The sequence below is a fragment of the Bombus pyrosoma genome, linkage group LG13 (genome assembly GCF_014825855.1).
Source record: "Bombus pyrosoma isolate SC7728 linkage group LG13, ASM1482585v1, whole genome shotgun sequence".
Lineage (NCBI taxonomy): Eukaryota > Metazoa > Arthropoda > Insecta > Hymenoptera > Apidae > Bombus > Bombus pyrosoma.
In genome coordinates this window covers 6,871,855-6,894,655 of record NC_057782.1, presented here as the reverse complement: position 1 = coordinate 6,894,655, position 22,801 = coordinate 6,871,855, and the positions used below count along the sequence as shown (strand labels likewise).

The following is a 22,801-nucleotide window of genomic DNA, read 5'->3' as shown; positions in this document are numbered from 1 at the left end:
CGCAGATAGACCAGGGACTCCCTTCGTGTCTCCTCACCGCTCTAACTGCAAAGAACGCAGGAGGGGACCTACGAAGGTAGGAACACGGCTACCTGAGATTCTCGTGTCAGGACTTTGCCAGTACAAGGTTTGGGCGCCCAACTGTCTACCGATCCCTCTTCTGTGCGCGTCGGTGGATCTGTGATTATTTCCAGGATTCGACCGTGTACCTGACTAGACCCCTCCGTGTCTCTCAAACTTTTGACTATTCCAGTTTTGCTCATGTTGCGGTACTTTCATAGCGAAATAGCAAGACTGAACATAACACACACGATGCATGAAGGATCGGAATTCTATTGGGTTGACAACCATCACCACCTAATGACAAAATCGCAATCGAAAAATTCTTATGTCCAAGATATTTGGAAATCGAACGTCCAGTTAACTGGTCTGACCGGCTGCCGGGTAGAACAATCCGTAAAAATTTCAATTTACCTTGAATTAAAAAATTTACAATTTGAAATCCTTAGGGAATGATCGATGATCGCGCCTGTCGATCTCTGCCAGAGCTAGCCGCAACGTTGGTAAAACATCGGAACGCCTTTTCCTCTACTCTTGTTACACGTTCGCATGGCTCGCGTTCGAAAGCCTCGATTTGAAAAATTCCAACAATAACATGACGCGAAAGTCTCGAGTTTTTAACATTCTTCGATCTAGAAGAGGAAATTCGAATTTCAGTGAAGTTGAAATTTAAGAAGCGACAATGTCACGACGTTTCTGAGATTGTCATCGCGACGAGACGCCGAATATCGATGTAATCGAGCTTATTGTAACAGCCAGGGCTCGTCTGTCTGCAAACGCGTGGGCGCGGGCTGTAAGTTACACGTACGCGGCGAGGTGTCGGCAAACACGGGTACAGATAACCTCCGGGTAAACGTGTAAACTCAGCTACCGGTATTACGAAACCAAGCAAGGTCTGAGAATCTCCTCTGTTTCCCGTGTTAATATTTGAACAGAGCTGTTTCGTACTTGGATGGTCGAATCGAGTGACTCCTTGGTGACAACCACGAGAAAAAAAGAAAAAAAGAACGTTCCTCTTCGTTTTTCCCCTTTGTCCGCGTTATTAGAATTTTTCTGATCCAACTTCGAAAGTCTGCAGAACGACGGGTGACACGTTTAACTGAAATTTAAACGAGCTGTTACGTCGCGACACGGGAGAACAACGTTTTCTCCGAATTTCCTTTGCCTCCCTGTTCGAACAGCGCTTTCTCGAGGAAACTCTTTCGCGGTGGATTTTCGAGAGGCTGGTAATTGTTCCCGGTCCAAAGTCCCGTGGGAAGATAATCCTGCCGGTGGCAGAAGGAAGAAGGAAAAAAAGGAAAGTTGCTTCTCTGGCTGAAATTCTCGGAAGTAGGATTTCTTCTTCTGGCGGAGGTTGTAGCTACGAAGAGGTGTAGCTGGCTCAGCGGTTTCATCGTTCGTGCTTTCCAGGATTTACCAGCTCCTTTCATTCACTGGACTCGTTGCAGCCCGTCTTTTTAGCTGACCCAATTTTTTTTATTCAAATTTCTCCATCCCTCGCCGATGGAAATAATAATTCTTTCTTATTCGATGAAACGATAACTAACTGAGATTGCTCGACGATTGTAATCGACATTGGTACGTTGTTCTTTCGAAATTGAACGATCTGCTTACGATAAACGGATTTATCGTGTAGCTGGTAATGTAATGAAACGATTGTGTAGCTGGTTAATGAGAAATCGATAACTTTGTAAGAAAAGAAGTTGGCCAATTCGACATCCGAGAAGCTAATGCGAGATCTCGTCGCTGACTCGAGTAACTCTAACTCGTACAATTACTCGAATCGTTCTCTCGTTTTTGATATTTCTCCTCGCTAGTCTCTAAATGCATAATATTTTCGCATTCTTTCGTTATTTCATTAAACGCTAATGGCGTCTCGTATTATACGAGAAATCTGACTATTGTCCGCCAAGTTGGAGACTGAATTTTAAGATGTAGAAGCTTAGATGATTCAAATAACCCTACCTTACTATATGTATATTTCCCATGCAGAATGCTCGTGCAGAATTCTCCTTAAAAAGCGAAGGATTTGCCTGAGAAAGACCCAATAAAAATTCAGTTCCACGTCCATGAATATTTATCCCAGGGTGGCCGGAATTCGTCAGGAATTTCCACGTGACGCGAGATGACGTTGTATCTGGCAGAACGTTCTCCTCCGGGGCTTTTCTACGAGTCCTTCGTTATGTTCCCGTGACCACCCGCAACCCCCTTTTCAGGGGGATTATTTCCTATTAATATGCATTACGCTACGGCCGACAAAAGGAGCGAGAGACCGGCCATGGCACTGTAATGTAAATAAACTTAGGCTTCCGGATCTTCTTCCTCGAGGCGGACACGCTTCTTCTTTTGTAATTGCTGCTCCTTTGTCTCGCGACTAATGCCGAGACCCCCGGGACGCGTCAACCGGCCAGCAAACATTTTTCATCCCCCGCACTTTCGCGACACTCCCCTCGCACTGATAATTGGCTGAATAGGAGCACGAAGGTTCCTCGACGTGAAAATCGCTATCGTTCGAGCATTCTATAAAGCGATACCGCGTATTTGTCAACTATAGTGCGAAATGTCCGATCTATTCCGACACCTGGATATTAATCAGATAAGTCTTCGATGAAGCTTTCACGCATTTTATAAGTTTCATAAATTCCTCGCTTTTTCCGGTTATTTCTTCACAAAACCATTCAACAGCGCATGTATTTCTACTATTCATAATTGACGAACATCGTTGGATCGCATAATATTTCATCAACCGATAAGTTGATCGAGTTGATCGATCGTTTTCAAGACCTACATTTTGGTAGCTGATACATCGTGTTCATTTTTAATTACGTCATATTAAAATCCACCAGTTGAATCACAAAGCGACGGTGAAACCAGAGAATCACGTACCCTCGTATGATTTTCATGTACCGGTAATGTCGTAGACGAAGAATATAAACGATCATCGCAATACTACGTATTAAACGACATAAAATTGGAATTCTCCAAAGCTTATCAAGGGAATTAAAAACTTCTTCCGATAAGATATCGAATATCTCATCTCGAAGATCGAGCGAATGCAGTCGCGTAGATTGTTTACGTTTACAAAATACTTTCTCTATTCTTTCCAGCCATTGTTCGATTCACGTTCTTCGTTGTTTCTCTTTTTAATCGTTCGAACGACGCTGTGGATGATCTTTGAACGACCGTTGTGCAGGCGGGAGGAAGATAATACGAATGAACCTGTCCCGGTAGTTCTCCACGGGAAATCCTCTCGTGGACGGGTTTCATCGGCGGATATCCTCGAAAGACGACGCTCCGGCATTTATAAACAAATTCTCGAATCGTACATCACGGTCATTGTTCCGGGCCGCCCCTTCTGAGGCGGCCGCACAAAAGCATCGTAACGCGAATGACAAAGGAGGGAAAAAAGAGAGGCAGAAGTGCTGGAGCCGCCGTGTCGATGAGTGTCATCCTTCTGAATTGATCGGCATTTGAATAAATTCACCTGCACGGTGCTTCGTCGTGGCCAGATAGGCCGAGTGAGAGACGCGAGAGGATGTTTGAATCGATTAAGAGGGACTTGATTAGGTAGAACCGATCTCGATAATACATACGATGATTCAGCCTCGCATCGCTCCTTCCATTTAAGGTCCACGTAAATACAAATGTAAAATAGAGCTACTTTACCTTCAGTCGTAAGACATTTTACAATTTAAAACACAAGCTTCAACGAAAGAAGTGTATAAGAAAATCTTTCAGGTACAGTATAATTTTCCTGTAGTTTCTTATAATACGCGGGGTTAATAATTACCTTTTAATTTACATGTATCTTATACATATCTACCATCCATGAGTTATAAGGAAAATCGAACTACGCTGCATTCCGAACATATTTTCTAATATCAAAATATTAGGAAATTAAAAAATAAAACGCGGTAATGGGATAATGTTCCGTCGTTAACTTAACTTAACTTAACGCTGCGACCCCCGATTTCTCATATTTTAATCTTGCTCTCATTTAGGCGAACAAAAGGTATTCACAATATTTCCAGACAACGATTAACATAAAATTCAAATAAGAAATCACGAGTATCGTGATATTTCATTCAACTCTGAGATATCTTTTAACGTTGAAAAGATACGAATTAATGGAAAATTACGGAAAGAACGCAGCAGGGTTAACTTACAGCTAGCAAACGGTACAGAACACCGAAAAACAATATTATCGCTATACGTATTTGCTGGTTCGGTGGAGTCTGAAAATCGTTGGCGAGCAACTGCGTAACTGAAATCTCAGCATCCAGACCAGCCTCCTCCCCCCTCGAACGGGCCAGTAGAACCCGTGATGCCCCGTGGAACGACCCTTCGGTCCGCTCGTTTTTCCCTCTCCTTTTCATCCCCTGTCGGTGACGGGGGGCTGTAGCTGCAGCTGCAGCTCTGGCCAGGTGTGCTCTCGCGCAATGTTGCCGCAAGGGTGAATTACTCTCCGCTTCTCTCTCGTTCCACGCCATGTCTCTCTCGCTCCTCGCCCCTCTGTCACCCCCCTCGTGGCTGTTTCTCCGTTGGAGCACGGCGAGACAGCGCCCAAGCCCGATCCAAAGGACGATTTTGCGTGCGAACGTTTACACCGCTTGCAAAAGAAATTTTGCGATTGAGATTTCGAGACAAAATGAGAACGTAGAAACAGACTTGGAGCGTTACGGCTATATTACGCTGAATTACGTATAATAATCGTATAATAATTCGTCATAGATATTGGCACGTTTATTGGTTTCGTATTAAATGTGACAATTAATGTGAAGTATCAATTTGTGTCTGACGTTTCAAACGGGATAAAAATTCTTAGAGAATTTGATAATCTTCCGATGAAAAGGAGGGCTGTAAACTCTTATAAATACGTTCGTTACAGACATTTAACTCGTAACAAACGAATTCGGCAATCTGACCACGCGACCATAGTCTAAGTTCGAAATTACGCGTTAGAATGTCTTAAGGAAGGATTTTACTTCGCTTTATGCATGAAAAATCTCGAGCTCGTTAATTGAATTGCCTGAGAAAACGGGTTACAAATCGCGCAGAAAACTGCGAATCTGCTTCTTGCTTCTTAATCACAGGGAACGCGGAACTGTCTCTCTGCGGACAATGTTCCTCGCGGAACGACTTAATTCGTCTAACTGTATGCAAAACCACTATCTTCTAAAGCAGATTAACGAGATTAATCATAGTTAATTCAATTCAAATCATCAGCAACCGTGAAATAAACGGATCATAAATTTGTTGATTGCAACGACTCGGGATAACAATGAGAAAAGGAACATACACGTAGAAAAGAAGAAGAAATTATCCGCGTTCAACGACTAAGCGACGTCTAAAATATTCGATGTGGGAACAGATTTCGTTCGTTTAGAGCTGCAAGTATATTTTTATTGGCGGCCGTGCGAAGCCAGTACAGATAGGAAATTGCGGAAACGAGAAACCGGCGATATCTCGATAAGAGCCTCGCCGGGCAACGCTCTCATTGCCTCAATTTCCACTTCCACTTCCACTTCCGGTCGCGATCGCTTTTTCCCATCGGCCGGGCCTAAAAAACACGCGTCCCATTGTCACGTGGAACCGTGAAGCAATAAAAATGATCAGAACTCAGAGTGCTACGAAACACAGGCGTTCAAAAGTCGTTATTTAACATTACTGGGAAGATTATGACGTTTATACCATCCACTTCTTCATCTTATTACGATTCAAGCGTCAGTAGTAAAAATTAGCCTTGTTCATCTGTGTCTATGTTCGGGGACGACAAAAGAATACATGTCAAGGTCTTGTAGAATCTATCAATTTCCATTTGAAACCTATTGAATACTGAACCTATCATTTGAAAATATGTCAAGATACAGATCATCTTTCATAACGTTTACTACACCGTGTCGTGAATTTAGCTTCTAATTAGTAGAATTAATTAGTATTAATATTGTTTGTCTAAACGAGTGAAAAATTTGAATTTGTTCTTGTTACGAGTCTTTTCTATCGACGATCAAACTTGCTTGTTACACAGTAGCTACAGGAAGTTCTCGCACACCATCGTACGTGTTACAGTATGCGCATACTAATTAATTGAATCCAAGTATAGTAAAATTCGTATCATTTAGTAGTAATTTCGTATAATTATAAAAATTTAGCGAAGATATATTATAAAAATGAAGCGTAGAACCTGGTCGAGAATCGTTTCATTGGCAAGCAAGAGTGTCATTAATTTTTATTGTCGCTGTAAGTCATCGAGTTACTTTATGGAACGATATGTATTATTTTTGCGTAAGTCGCCTAAGTCACGCGGATCTGGCATGATTTTTCCATCGTTGAGAGAATCTCAGGGGCGTACCTAATGGCGACCCTGGCCGAAGTCAACGAGCCGGTACGTTTCATCAGCGGGTAATCAGTGCGAGCCGGTACTGTCCGGCACGTCGTCGGTCGCCTAGGTTCCGCACCCTTCCGGTTCCGGTGTTCCGGTAGGCTTGCCTTCTCTCTCTCCGCAGGGGAACCCCGGTTTCCGGTTTTCAGGTGGGATACACGCTCAGCCGAGCGCCGTCACGTTTCGGATCCATGGATCCATGGATCCTCCTTCCTCTATTTGTCTCGCTCTCCCGCTTTCCATCTCTCTCGATTCATCGATCAACCCTCAGATTCGTTTTCGTTCGTGTTTCCGGTAATAACACGTCGTCGTTTCCCATTACTCAAATTTATCATCTTCGAAATATATTTCTGAAAGAGTGAACTTTGTCTCGAAAGATATACTTGGAGAAATGAGTAGAAAAATTGTAAAATAAGAAGCTTGTGGAAAGGCTTCTTACCTCTGTGCGATAATCAAGTTTATTTAACAAATAAAATCCTTCGTGTAATTCGATAGAACAAGTAGAGTATCTACGTAAACGCAACTTACAATCAGAAAGTAAAACAGCCTGAAATATATTCACAAGTCTAGTGCTCGTCATCCGAAGATTAAACTATCGAAAGATATATATTCGAATAAATTAATACAAAAATCGTATTTCAATTTCTGTAAGTTGAAAGTCGTTCTCCGTATTTTTTAAACGATCATTCCTGCAACGCTTGTGCTCGTTGTCAGACTCGGAGCATCCCATTTCCTTTTCGTCCATATTCCAGTCGATCGAGTGTCCGTGTGTCGATCGTTTGAAAGCGATCGAAGGATGACCGGTATCGATGTTCCCCGGCGCGAACGGTGACTAATGGCCAACTCGAGGCTCAAACAAAACGTCGAATCTTTGGGGCCCGTGGTGAAATTTGCCGGCAACCTACCGCACTGCGGCACGTAGCGCCTAAACAAGGGGGCCCCATTAGGCGAAATGACTGCAGGCAGCGAGCCACTCGTGATTAAAAGGTCGATTTGTTACACGAGCCCGACGTCGCGAGTCGAGCATCGAAGGAAGTCGTGCTTCCCCACCTTCGACTCCTCGATGCGGAACGACACGAGGTCGCTTCGTTTCCACTTTGCTTTACAGCGGGGCTGCCCCGATTCCGGTGTACTTAATTACTCCCCATGGGTGATTAATGCCGACGCGATAACAGCGGCGCGTTATACAATTGAAATATATGAATTGATAAATATATGCACCAACGGTAATAAATATCGGCACAGAAAGTCAGGTTATTCGTAACAATCTAATACAGAGCTTGCCAAACTTTCATGGGTCGAGGCTCAATTTCGAAATCGGTAATATTTCACGATGAACTTGATGATTGCGCGAAATGTAATTGCCGTGGAAAGTCGATTCAACATTTTTGGAAGCTGTAGCGAGCGACACGCACGATGCTCCATAAATTATGCTCCTCTGTGGTACCTCGTGAAAAGATACTTCTTACAAATTCTCGCACACTTGATAAATGTGAATATATATAAAAAAAAAAAAAAAAATATCGAATGTAAAATAACAGGCGATTAATTGTTCCTTTGTCATATTTTATGGGAAACCAGACGGTGTCCTAATACTTACGAACAAAGGTATGCGCGTGTCGTTAAAAATGTACCATGGTAAAAGTGAAGTATTAACTATATGGTGATTTATTAACGTATACGGTGATTTGCGCGGAACCAGTTGTCATCGGAAGGGACTGCAATTAAACCGTGCAGACAATTCGCGATTTTATGGGAAATCCGTGAACGCACCACCTGCCAAAACGGTTGATCACATGGGACAGGAGACCGACGTGATTCGCCCGGTCGTTTAATGACGGCGAGGTTGTGGGAACCCGGTCACGGGTGGAGCGAGCACTCCCCTTAAGTACAGTGATTATGCGACTGGGGACACGGTACTTGCGTAGCACTCGACGATTATTAACATGGATCGATTCGACTCTCTTTCCTGTTAAAAAAAAAAAAGTTCCTGTGGAAAATCCGCGAGGGGAACCGACGTCTGTTTCAGAGCTGGACATCTCGTCAAACCGTACAGAAGCTTTTCTCCCTACTGATGTTCCCTCAGATCGTTCATCAGCGACACTGTGATACTAATTTTTATATTAAAGTCTGCTTAAACGATTTGGAATACCGTATAAGAAATTATGTTAGACCAGAAACGACAGATAAACTGATTATTATCGTTCAAACATGATTGTTATAATTTACTATATCACTGTAATTCTTTCTTCGTCTGAACAAATTCTTTCTTTGTACACAGATACATATCGTAACCTTGCGATAATACAAAATTCTCATCGATCAACTGTCACGTCTCGTAGAAATGACAATGTATGTAATTGGAAAAGCATTGCATTTTATCTCAAGTTGTAAGACGCGAATCTGTCGTATAGAATTTTCGCGAAAATTTCTCAACTTTCATGTTTCTGGATTTCCTTCGCTTTTCCTTCATTTTTTATTTCTTCCTGGTGGGTTAATGGAAGTAGAGGCGTTTGCCGTTTAGCTGGATGAAGCAACCACTCTTCTTGAGTGTAACGATTACGTCGCGAGGGATACGATACTTGAAGTCGACGACTTTTAGCCGGATTGCCGGTAGATTGGTCCGAATCTTCCTCCGTTTCTACAATCTCACTGAAATCGTGGCTCCTCTTTCGACAGCAAGACGTTTTACCCTCTCCAGTCGAATTTAATTTTGTTCTTTCTCTCTTAAATATAACTCGGAAAAATCCGACGACAGGCGAACGACGATATTTCGTCGCAATAACAGCGAGCATCCAATCTTCGAATAGCTTTGATCGATGACATCGACGTAACTGGAGAACGAATTCGCGTTTCATGAAGGGGATGATAGCGCGCAGGGGTGAGATTGCCTTGTCACCGTGACAAATGGTTGGAGAACGAAAGGTACCAGGCAACGTAGAAACGCGCCACGTCCTTCCACTCCCTGAAATATTCGTTCTATCTCCCTTCAACCTCGTCGGTTTCGCCCTTTCTTCACCTGCTCGTCTCTCACGATACCCCCGAAGACAGCGGAACGATCAACCCTGCTGACGATTAGTCATTAACCATCGACAGTCCTGACAAATAGCCACCGTTCAAATTTATTAAATGCCACGGGAATAAACACGAAACACGATGAAGAAATCTGGAAGCTTATCTTACAGTACGCATCACGCAACTAGGGGATTCATTTTTGCAAGAAACCAGGAAACCACGTATTTAAATTTCTTTAAATATACCTGATTTTTTAAAAAAAATCCTTATTATTCCGTCTACCCGACGTAACTGAAAACAAAAACAAGTAAATGTAAATAGTTGACAAAACATTTTAGAAAACGCGAATAATAACGTTCGAGGCAAATAATATTTTAATCTTACGGCACGTAGCATCTTCAAAATCGCGGGAAGAATGGGCAAGGTACAGGTTTAGAATCAAATAAAAATACGGTTCTACAAATCAACGAATTGATCGACAACCTACTAAATGCGAATTCAACAGAATTTTAACGAAACCTGTCAAAGATGGCAACTTGTCACGATCATCTCCGGCGGTGTTTGATTTTAGCCACGCAATGTCTATCGTACGATAAAATGTATCGTTTTATTTTCTACTCGGCGCGGTCTTTTTAATCATGCATTGTCTAATTACTTTTCCGCGGATAAAAGCGGCACGATCGATTTTTTATTAAACCGAGTGTGGTTTTTCATCCGGCAGCAGGGCGTACAATCGGCTGAATATCGGCGGTACGTGAAATTTTATTCGCGTCTGGCTACTGGCTGGCATGTTTGCATAATTGAAAGCTCGCCGCTCGCGGAACGTTTCGCGTGCGATTCGGCCAACAGCATTATTCGCAACCTGTCGACGAATTGAAACGCGATCCGGTTCAGCCGTGTAAACTCGATGTTCCTATCGGAGTGCAACGATCGTTCTCCGGTTACGTGAATTAAGAGCTACTACTCGTCACGTTCCACGGTATTCCGCGAACATCGTTCGCCGACACATCGGATCAGCGATTCCTTTTCGTTCCGGTTTCTCGAGACTTAGATGAAATTCGACAATCCCGTGCATGCGAAAATATGCAACATGCGACATGTGGCGATACCTGTGTTTTTAACACGAGAAAGGAATTCGATCGTGTCAGGAATGTTCTGTTTAGTAAGTATTTTAAGAAATACTGATAAATTTCGAAGAAACTTTTGGTGCAATTTAATAATAAATATTGGAGATTACATATGCACTAGCCAATTACGGAGGAAGATGATAATCGTAAAAACAGAAATAAATTCTCCTGAATAAGATAGAGATATTTCGTTCCCATCTTTATCGTTGTACTTAGCGATAACCTGAAAATTAAATTTTATTTTAGTTAGAATTAATGACTGAGAAGTTATAATAGGAATTAAAACCATGCAACTATGGAGGAAGACAGTAACCACAAAGAAACGTAAAATGAGGTATCTTGTAGTTTTGAATAATTATAGACTTGAAAAGAAGCCAGCAATTGTATTGCAGAATATTGTCGTTTAAAGTATAAAGCGTCGATGACTGAGGTTGTAGAAAAGTATATCAATTTATTACGAATGAACAGACGCTTCTTCCACAGTTGATCGATCAAAGAAAGAGTCTATAATTCCCTGAATTTCGTTTCAAACACGAAAAACACACATCCTTTCTTCCGGAACGCCTGGTATTTTGATTTGTCACGATACTGTGAAGGATGATGGTGCAATAATACCTTTTTTTGGCTGTATCGTTATTGCGATTCACGATTTTTCACAGTGAATAATTTTGTGGGGAGCAAGTATTGCGATGAGTGGAAGTAAAAAAGAAAAAAAAAAAAACCGCAAGGAATCGGCGGGTTCAAACGTCACGCGCAAACCGCACGGCTGAAGGGGGCGTTTCACCCCTCGTAGCCAAAAATCACATTCCTACCGACCGACCCCTCGAATTACTGCGTGGTACCGCGTCGAATTCGCATTCCCATACGCACGCCAACCCACGTACAGTCCTCCGCAATAATTGCATATCATTCTACCAAGGGGACAAACCTGCGTCAAAAAGAAAACAGAGAAACTTGCTTCGATATTCATGTTCATCTTCAACTTTTAAACGATCAACGACATCTCCACTTAACGATTTTGCAGAAATTGAAAAGGAGAAAGCAAAGTGGAATTTCATGATGATTTATAAGGATCTAATAGTTCAAAAACAAATCGAAATTCTGATAATGAAAATGATCCTCGTCCACGTTCACATTTTTCTTTTTTTCTTTTTTCTTTTTTTCAGGAAGAGAGAAGGAATATTATTGTAACATAATTTTGGTTTAACACATTTCAATGCCTTCAATGAAATGTTCGTATTATTATACGGTTGCACAATTGTATCTAATTAAATCACGAAAATGTGTAACCACGATGAAGATTAATTTTATATTTAAAAGCATAATTTCCATTCGACGATAAATCTGGACATAGACTTCTTTTTGTAAGAGCAATCCCAACCATGTGCCTTTCGATTCTAATTATTAGAATGCGTTATTATAATTAATAAATACTTTGCAAAGCGGTAACGAATTTGTGAAATGAAAGAAGTGAAATTAAATAAAGTAAATTTTATGAATTATAAATTATCTGTGCATCGTATTAAATGAAAAATACTAAAATCGCAACAGAGAGAATACACGTTATAATTCGCGGCTCGTACCTTGTCAACGTACTGATATCGCTAGTTGGTAAATTATCGTGTGGCAGGACGTGCGGTGAACTATTACTGGAGAGGACTGTACGTGAAGACACGAGTTACGCAAAGCACACGAATAGTCACGCAAGCGACGTGCATGAATGCGTAATGCTAGCGAACAGTGATTTCCACCCTCGATGACCGCGGTCCTCGCCGCCCCCTTTCCACAACCAGATGGGGTTCTCACGAGTCACCCTTAATACCGCTCATAATCGAACCCGATAATACTTGCTGTCACAACACGCAAACAATGGCCCGCAGCTGATTGAAAAATCAAAGGATTACTCGTGATCTTGTACTTGGAAATCGTAGAGGTGGTCTCGCTTTTGATAAAAAAAAAAGAGAGAAGACGGTCGGAGGGTTGTAACGAGCAAACAGAAATTCCCCTGCGATCCAATTTGATTCAATAAAATATTTATGTGCATTCAACGAACTAATTGGTTGGAAACGTTGTGATTTAGCAAGCAAACGATAAACGCTACGTTCTTTCGATCATCTTCGGCGAAATTCTACTCTTCTAACGTTCAAAAATATCCTTTTGAACAGAATGTACAAAGACTTGTTGATATTCACGATTTCTCGTTTCAATTGTATATCGAATATCTTGTTAAAACGTTACGACAAATTCTTTCTGTTTGGCAAAATGAGAATCGAAATAAGCGTAGAAATTGTATAATCGTGGCGAGGTTATTCGTGCTACTCTTCAGTCGTACGCGTCTCAAACGTTCGGCGGTCGAAACATCAATAAGAGAATCGTAACGACGACCCCCAACCGTTATGGCGCAAGACGTAACAATGATTCGCGCATGACAACAACTGGTGTCGCTATTACAGCAAATTTGTGTCTACTCTAACGGAAAATAAGAAGGGATAGATTGTGTATAAGTATAATCTGATTCGATGGAAATGAACACTTTTATCGCTATTGATCTGCAAATTAATTATAACTAGCACGCAATTGCGTTGTTGTATTTATTACGATAAAGATTCATCGGCGTTTTCTTTTAAATAGAGAATATTACGTTACTATGTTAATATTATGTAGACTGTTGATTTTTACGAACAGTGTTAAAAATCTGCGAGCTTGTTCGAAGTTCCTTTCATTTTCTAAATATTACAGCGAGAAGTTTACTTTGGAAATTTGATACACATCGTTGTTTAAATTTTATACATCGTATCATGCACACTGCACTGTACACTTTTGTGCATTTAAATTTCTCGTATGGCTCGCTTATAATTTGACAACTTACGATTTGCTCAAGTTCATAATGAAATTAAGTAGAAAATTACGTATCGTTTGCAAGAAGAGAAACTGAGACTTCACTGGCAATTAAAGCGTCAACGAATTAATCGAGTTAACGTAGCAACAAGTGAAACGTCATAAGCAGTTGGTAAAATTTCATGTGTGATTTTATCAAAGAGCAGCGACGCCGGTTGACACGGAAAGAGACGCGAACGTTGGTCGCGTTGAACGTGGAAAAATTGCCCCTGGAATTTCGCGACGCGTCGTCTCCCGGTTCTCGCGGCAAGGACAGCCGTCACATTTTTATCTATCCCCGCGCAGTGTAACACGGAAACGTTCTGCCCCATGGTGAAAGGGAGTGTCGGCTGACACGCGGTTTAATCGACGATACACAGATGACAATAACGGTGAAACTCGGTGTGTTCCGCATTCGCTAAATAAAACAGGAAAAATGGCAAGAGAAAGAGAGAAGAAAAAGAGCGCGCGACAGAGCGGATAAGGGATAAAAAGAAGACGAAGGAAAGAATCGAAGAGGGAGGAGGGTGTATCGAATAAATTTCTCGCGTCCTGTGGATAATGTATCGTCCAGCGTGAATAACCGACGAAAGCGGTGGCTCGTTTTATTATAAAACCACGGCGATGCAAATAAATTTATCGACACACGTCCCGCTCGGCGACGAGCGTCCGTGTCGCACCTTGTCATCGTCTTTGTCCACTATTCCATGTCCGCTCTCGACTTTGTCGGCCTGATAATGACCAGTTGTTGTATTAGTTACTTTTGTAAACGGGTGTACATTTTTTACGCGACTTCCTGTGAAACCGATACCGCAGAAACGAACGACTGATAGCCAACAATTGCGTTTCACATTAAAAATTAATAACGAAGAGGCGCCTACTGGATACTCGATTAAAAGTTTGCAAGTTGACGTGAATATATAACATCGGGGCGTGGTTTTCTTGATACGAACGGAATTCGAATAGCCATTTCGCTCGAAATTATGTACAAAGTGATATCATCGTTACTTACGTTTTTTTATATCGAGTATAAAATTAAACGAGTTCATTCGCGATGCGCCAGCTGCACTAAGACATACATATATTTATATCAAATTAAACGTTTCATTAATTTCACGTTGTTTTTACGTTTGTAATATACACTGGCGATACAGTTTACTAAAACGTCTGATACCATCGTTGGTTCCTTGCTCTCGACAGTCTCCCAAAAAGTTGCGTATTTACGATCTACTTTCGAAATATCCGTATCTCCGAATCAACCGGACAATTTTCATCTTGGATCCTTCTATGTTAAAATATTTCGTTTTAGGCATCGAGCGATATAAAGAAAATGAACAACGACCAGCTTAAACCTTGCGATCTTCGATTGGAAATTTCCTTACGTAAATAGCATTTTTGCTTTTCTTTTGCAGGGCAGAGAGTGACCGCAAAATGTTGAATCCAGACACCGGCTGTTACTCGGAGTCCGTTCGGGCATGGTGAGTAACGCAATCAGATAAAAAAGAAATCGGCATTAGGGGTTAATTTACGGGACGCATAAGCGCAGCCAAGCCTCGTCACAAGAATGTGTCTACGTTCGAGCCGGCCATAGCTTGCCTCTAATCTCCCTCGAATATCTTGGCTCGCGTGCCGCGCGTGTTCTCATCAACGCGTAATCTTAATTAAGTACAAATCGTTCCGTGTACGACGACGCGCTACGCGTCCAGCTACGGCTATACCTTTAGATAATCGACCGTTTAACTTCCTTTCCTTCTCGTGCTTTCTCGTTTACGACGTTCTAGTCAAATAATCTTCCCGTTATCCTGATATTATTGCGACATTATCGTTACGATATTGCCAACACCGGTGTAGCGCAGGTGACACTGTGATTATTACGAGTCGGACTTCACCGAGTCAATTCGACGTCACCGATACTGCAATTTCTTCTGATTTATAAACGACACGGGCGTTCTCCGTAATTGATCGCCGTTCGTACGTTGCTTCTGTCTCAAGTGCTAGAGTGAAAGGACTGCTGCATGTAATTCCTACAAGAGTAAAGGAACTTTTTGTGTGCCAGGTCGAGCCGGGTCAGTCGAACTTGGTGCTAAGTGGACGCGAATCGATTCATCGAAAGCCAACCTAACTTTCGTCCACTTTAGTTACCCGTTCTCCTTTCGATTTACGAACCACCTTCGAAACGATCAAACATTTAAATATGACCGCGAGTAAAGAGCACAAAGTATTCTATCGATTTGACGTCGATTCGAGATTAAGAAAATCGTGACACGCGACACGAGAACACGCGTTGTTACTGTCTGTAGGTTGGTCGCATCGCGATTGCGTGCGGCTTAGCTTCAAGTTCAACGCCGACGAGTAGAATACACGCGTCATCGGTGACAGCGTAATTGAAACTATGCTTACTTTAATACCTCCGCTACACCATTCATTAGGAACGCGAGCTTTTTGCGAATAACGTCGGAGAGTGTTAAATGATTGATAGCGGCGAACAGGAACGAGAAACTCGTGCGTAATATCAAACAAGGCCTAGCGTGAACACACGTTACGAAGGTAGAAACACACGTCACGTGAGTATCAATTTAACTCGAAACTTTCTTTTTCTATCGCGTTCTTCCCCTCTTTGCAGTCGTCTTCATCCTTGTTGTCGATACGGTATCTTCGTTGATGATGCGACGATGATCCGTAGCCAGTCTTTCATGCTGCTATTAAACGTTTAAGAGGCCAGAATTCTTCTTTATCGAAGACTTCCAAGGAGAAAAAGAAAAAGAGAAGTGAGAGAAGAGAACACGAAAATCTGCCCTGCCAGCGATTAAGAAGGTAGAGGAAGGAGTTGAAAAATTCGTTATTTAAATTGAATCATTAGCGAGAATCCGTAATCGCGTTCGATCGGAGCTGGTTTCGGCTTAATTGAACGATAATTCGCGGAACGGCGCGTCCCGAAAGAGAGGGCGAGAGGCGCAGTTTTCGCGTAGCGAACAGGAACCGGCCGCGGATCAGCCGTAAATATGCTGGCAAGGAAACAAACAGGGCCGCGATTCAGTCCAAATTGCGCGCATGAATTTTAACGAACGGTGGTCGGCCGATTTTGTACGGCTGGCTCGAAATATCGAACCGATTTTTCATAATTCAAACCGTGGCCAGGCGCAAAATTCAATCGGTCCCTGCAGCCAGCCCACCAAACCCCCTGCCCTACCCTCGTTGCCCGTTATTTCCGTGCTGGTTTTCGTGTTTTTGCCATTATGCCGGCAAAGGTAATTTCCCAGGCTCGACCGCTGCTGATGTATTTATAACGAAACGAATTAAACTCGCCGGCCAGCGAATAGGTAACAAAACGTTCCCGCCGGCCAGCAGGCCCCCTCCATTCGAAAATAAAATACCCAAATATTTGCCGGTTTAATTTGAATCATGCTCGCCTCCAAGCCACCATGTTACCTGGTTTAATAATGAAATGTCGCATTGTTGCGCGATCGAGTTATAGAACAAACCCCCTCCTACGATTTTTTCAACTTGTATTCGCATCACTCTTCTATGTTTCAAGGGTTGTTTCGCTAACATAATCGTAACATATCGATATATCGATGGAAGCTTCGTTTATTCTCATCTTTTCTTCTATCATTCCTTTTTTCTTTTTCTTTTTTTTTTTTTTTGCAGGTGCAGCTATCCTTGTTCGCGCGTGTACGGATGAAATTTGACTAAAACGATCAAATGCGACCGAAGAAGATTTTCACTCTTCTCTCTGCTACAAATTCTTTTTCGCTATTGATCCTCGCTTCAAACAAAAAAATACGTATGCCTACGGCAGAGTCTGAATATCTCGTTTCTTTCGCTTTCCAACCATCCAACTTTCCAACGCTATCTTACTATCTACATACTCGTAACCGATAATTTACGTATGCACATGACAAACGAATCATTGTGCTTATGTATCTCTTCTTGTCTAGCTTACTGTTGACATTAATTAAAATTCTACTCAACTGACCAAGTATGCGTTTCTTTTCCCATATTACTAACACGTTTCCCGTACTACGAACTAATCTTTCAGAGGGTTAGCATGGAAAGCGTTTGTACGAGAGAAGAAAACTCGTGAAAGTCTCCTAATGGACCGCGCGTTTGTATATTCGTTTGTATTAGCGAGACAACGAGCGAAATGGAAGGCAAAGAAATATATTAGGCGAGTTTGTCGGGGGCGATTTATCCGCAATCGCAGCGTTGCTTTTCTCGGGACATTAGGGACACGATCACCGCACCGGTTGAAGAAGGATCGTTGGCCGGGGTGCTCGGGGGGTTGGGCCTTAATGCGATTAAGGTCGTTATCAGATGTCGCCGACGTTTCTTGCGCGATGACGTCGACTCGCTCGTTTGTCATCGCGCGACGTCGTCACGGGGGTTGCATGATTTACTTCCGTTTCCCTCCTTTCGCGCCCTTCGTTTCCTGTCGGCGATTTCCTTGCCACTGGCTCGCGCCTTACGTGGGATTCAATTTTACACGCGAGCCTTTAACCCGTGCGTTTCTCACATCTTTGAAATTTCTCAACTTTTACGATACGATTGTACGAAGACAAAGATTGTACGCAATTAAAGCCACCTACGACATTCTTTCGCGTCGTTTCTTTCCTATCGTTTACACGCGTGTGATTTTCTCGTCTAAATGTTTCGCATCGTACGATATAATTTCACGAAGAGAAAAATAACGAAATGGTCGCGTATCGATTATCAACGTCTACGACATTCTTACACGTCCTTTGTTTCCTATCGACGATCGCGCACGAATCCCTTGTGTTTCTCTCGTCTTCTAAATATTTGTCCAATTATAATACGTAATTTTTAAGAAGAAAAAATACCGCGGTGAAAGGATCACCTAACAGTCTTTAAAACTATGCTTTCGTTGCTCTTCTCGCGTCACGAAACACGAGGAGGACACGCGGCCGGACATACGTGTCACAAGGCATTTCGAGATTCGTTAAGGCTCATCGTCGACACTCACCCTCGCGTAACATCGGTTGAACGTCGAAGAATGGAGCTAAGTCGTCGAAGGGAGAAAAAGAAAGAGACAACAGATTAGAGACGATATTTATCCCAGAATAGGGAAGAGTGAGACGTAAAGAAGAAGAAAAAGAAGAGACAGTTCTCCTTGGTGGTGGTCAGGCAACGAGACGAGGGTGTGGCCAGGAGATAGGGATGATTAGAAGCTACACTCCCGAAGGCACGAGCCGAGGGTGCCGGCGGAAAATTCATGGAGTTACTTAGCAGTCTTCCAGGCTTACTCGTTTATCTTGCCACCGGGGAGAAGAAGGAAGTCGTTACGTCGTCGAGAGGCCGCCCCCGGGGTCGAGGCTGTAATCCTAATTAATAATTAATTACCACGGTAGGGGAATAAATGGCCGATTGAATTCTTCCTGCGTTAAGGGAGGGGCTTGATTTATCGGGACGATTTTACTCTACGCTCGAGAACTCAGAAACAACGAAGCCTCCGATTCGTCCGAGACATTGTTCTTCGCGTTTTCCACGGATCAGATCCGTCGGAATTGATTAAATATGGTTGTGTATCGAACAATGCGTACGGTTCTTTCAATCAAGCCAAGTAATCCGCCTTGTCACTCGCCAAACTCCACTAATGCTGCCTCGCGATACACGATACGCGAGTCTCAAAATTGAATTTTAAGATTGAAGCATAGGCGACTCAAATAATCTTATCTTCCTGCGTGTAGAATCTGAAACTCTAAGCGTACTAGTTTTCCAACAATCGGACGATTCACCGCAGGATCTTTCGTCCATAGAAAAATCAGCGTGCCATAGTCACGGACGAAGGGCAATACGGAGAAGGAATTTCGGGAGGATTTCACCCGCAGGAACCTATCATCGGCAATAAATTCTGCGTCGACGTCGCGATAAATAACTATGCTTCCCGTGCTTTTCCATTTGCCGTGCTTTTCCAGGCTTCTTCGAGGAAAAAAGTTGGTCAAGTTTTACGAGGGTTTGGGTCAGGTGGCGGAGGATATAGAAAGAGAGGGAGAGAGAGAGAAGGAGGGAACAGACAGAGACAGAGAGAAGTGGTCGCTCGTTTTGATCTTTTAGGACCAAGGATCCTTCGGTAACGTGCACGAAAGTTGTCCGCGCGTGTCCGTACACGACTGGCTCCTCCCAGGAGCACCCCAGTTTGTCAAGATGACCCTCCGGTGTCGCTTACAAGACAGCAAATTTGTCTGAGATAAGCAAAACAAACAGAATGGACGATCCCCTTGCCTTCGCCCTTGCTTTTTCTACGTCCTCTGTGTCTCTGGCGGATTCCTTTGAACAAGAGGAGACGCGACTGGAAGGGTTTAATTGGTGGCTCCTGTTTGATCAGAGAATTCCGCGTCTCACGAATTCGTTCGAATGCGTTTGCCTTTATTGGCTCGCCAACGCAACGTCATTTACCTTCGGCCGGGCGTTCTCTCGAAACACTTTACAACGATACAGTGATTAATTTCAATGATGAAGAGAATTTGTAGAGGGAGAAAGATAGGAGTTAAAGCTAGCAATTTTTAGGTGCGAAACAAACAGCATAGACGACACTTGGAGGATTGTAAATTACGAGCCGATTCCGCGAAACCTCTGTTTCAACAGCCATCTCGAACGTAGCCCGCTGCGGGGATTTGCATATATTAGATTTTATCCTTCCAAGAACGTTCGTCTTCGAGATGCACGTATTTATGGGATCCTCGCGTATAATAGTCCCGAATTTAGGATGGAATCTCGGTGGCAACTTCATTATGGCAGCTGATTTAAGGGGCTCCATTTCGAACGACCACTTTCAATCTTGGGAAATATTCTCAGCTCTCGAATCTCCTTCTTTTATACCCTTCGCAGGTAAACTCTCGTTAAAGTCAATGTTCGCGTCGCTACAGCGAGCTGTTGTGAAGCTGTTCAGCTGTTCCACATTGATCAACATCGCAAATTGGGAAGCGATGACGTTACAAAACGCTGCTTTACAAATTTACTTTACGTTACCTGTGTCATCCTTTCATCGCGAATCTACTTACGTAAGAGAATTCGCTATTGCTTACTCAATGGAATTAATAAATTGAAATAAAAAGCAGAGCTGATCAATGTGACTACCGAAAGGCTCGACATGGCTAACCGTTGATCCTCAACGACTGTTCTCGCTGTTTCTATTTTCTACCAGCAACCACGAAGCTTACCCTTCCGTTTCTAACGACAGTTTAATACACCCCCGATAAAGTGCAGAGCGAATTCGATTGGGAAAGGATTACGCAGGAGGCCAGGGACGATACAGATCGAGAGGTCTGCGAGGCTCGATTAGCTGCGGGTGAAGGGATGCTAGTACGCGAAGGTCTCGAGGCACAGCTGCGCGAAAAAGGGGGGCCTGGCTGGTTCCACAGCTGCGAACAGGGTCATCGATGTCACTGAGGATCGAGAAACGATCGCACGCGTGTCGAACGCGACGACGATCGGACCTTCGATTCGATTCGCGCTCGACTTTCGATCGGTTCGGGCCTCCGGATCGAATCGAGGATCGCCGAAACAGGTGAAAGGAACGCCGAAGGAAATCCAAACCGAACGCGTATTCAGTTCGTCTTTAATTCTTGTAGATTTCAGTTTACAAGAGACGAAAGTCTAGCAGAGAACGAGCAATTTTCTTACGAGTCACGATCTAGGAAAGATAGAGTAGTAGCTCGTTGGTCGATCGAGCGGGCAAGGCACGCAAGGGGTAATTCAATGGGTTCGTTTCACGGCCAATGCAATCACGCGAGTCGAGCGAGGAAAGAGAGAGAAGCGGTCCTAATCGCGATCACTGAATAGGATATTCTTCAACGCCTGCATCAGTGAGATTATTAATTCGCCCTTCGCGTCCAGCGAGCACGCGCCCGGCGTGCTTTGACACTTCAGACGATGCGAGAAAAAAATTGCCCGTAACCGAGAGGATCGAAATCGTCGAGCGGAGAAAGGAAGAGAAAGAGAGAAAGATGTAGAAGAAAGAGAACGAATGGAACAGTCGAGATGACGATGGAGAAAAAGTGAGGCGACTGGAATGACAGGAAGAGAAACGGAGAGAGGGATAGAGGCGTTAATAGGACCACCACGCTAGGGGATTCGATCGAAGAACATTCTCCGCGTTCCTCCTGGTGCAATATAATGCATGTGCAGATATATACACGGATGTATGCGTGAACGCAGAAGCAGCCCTCTAGGGGGTTGCCGAGGGGTAAACATCGTGTAACCATCGGGGAAAGAGCACGGGGGGTTTGAGGTCGATTGTGCGGCTCGGCACTCGCATACGATTCCATAAATATTTTATTGGCTCGTCATTCGATTTAATTACGCCGGCCAATCGAATGACACGCTGGATTACGCCATGGATATTCCCTCGTGTACGTTCGCGAGATCTCCAAAGCTTTTCAAGCTTACTTTTTTCTTTTTTTTTTTTCTTTTTTAATCTTCCGATTCCGTTTCTTTTTAAACGGACGATTTTCACGATCGTCTGTTTCGTGATTGTCGCGATGGAATTGACGAATCCCAGCGAATTCTGCGAACGTACCAGATAATCTCTCTTTCAAAACACGCGGCAGTGTCAAACGCGGGCAAGACGGTCATTCACGCGTAAAACAGGGTACACAGAGGCAATTTTCCAAAACTATTCGCGAGTCGTCAGCGGAACAAAGGGAAACGAAGCGACCAGTGATTTCCTTTGACCCGAGTGCCGTTTGGAACAGCGATCCTTTGGCGGCGAACGAAAAAAGAGAAGATAAACGGACGCAGGAAATGCAGAGCGGAGGATAGAGAGTGGCAGGGAGGCGAGCAAGAGGTAGAGAAAAATTCAAAGAAAAGCCGGCCGCTGTCTAGGCGATTTTCCGCGAGATCGCACCACGCCACAGTCTCGCCGAGGGAAACATATTTTTCAGGATGCAACGAGCCGTCCGTCGAAACGTCCTGCAATTTCCTAACTCCCTCTCCTCTCCAGCGTCTGGTCCGTGCGCGCTTAATTAAGCCGAGCCACTTAGTACCGTTGAATGCTTCTTGATTGGCAGACGAGGTAGCCGACGACGAGCGAAGCCCAGGTACGTAGCTATCCGCGCCTCTGGCAGCCGCGAGTCGGCCACTCAGTCAACATCAGACGAATGCTGAGTTATGTCGAGGGTCCGAGCTCTTTTAAACTCGCCAATAAATCGGCTGCTTCTTCTCTACCAAGTTCCTTCTTCTTCTTCTTCTTCTTCTTCTTCTTCTTCTTCTTCCTCTTCTTCTTCTGGTGGTGATGCCGGTACAGCGGCTGCCGCGTTTTCTACTCCCTCTTCTCGGTACTTCGCATCTTTCTTCCAAATGGTCGTGTCCATTATTTTTCTAC

At 43.4% G+C, this 22,801-nt stretch overlaps 1 protein-coding gene across 5 annotated transcripts in view; it reads left to right on the top strand.

Moving 5' to 3' along the window:
- LOC122574344 (transcription factor Sox-2-like) overlaps positions 1-22,801 on the top strand; it is a 116,949-nt gene that overhangs the window by 50,984 nt on the left and 43,164 nt on the right. For 4 of the 5 annotated variants that reach the window (XR_006319010.1, XR_006319009.1, XM_043741855.1 and 1 more), the window contains exon 2: positions 14,874-14,939. Coding sequence is in view for 2 of the 5 variants with exons in the window: in XM_043741855.1 (XP_043597790.1) it covers positions 14,874-14,939 (66 nt within the window). In the remaining 3 variants the exon portion in view is untranslated. Of the gene's footprint in view, positions 1-14,873; positions 14,940-16,084; positions 16,276-22,801 lie in introns of all 5 variants that reach the window. The other variant, XR_006319008.1, reaches the window with a different exon arrangement.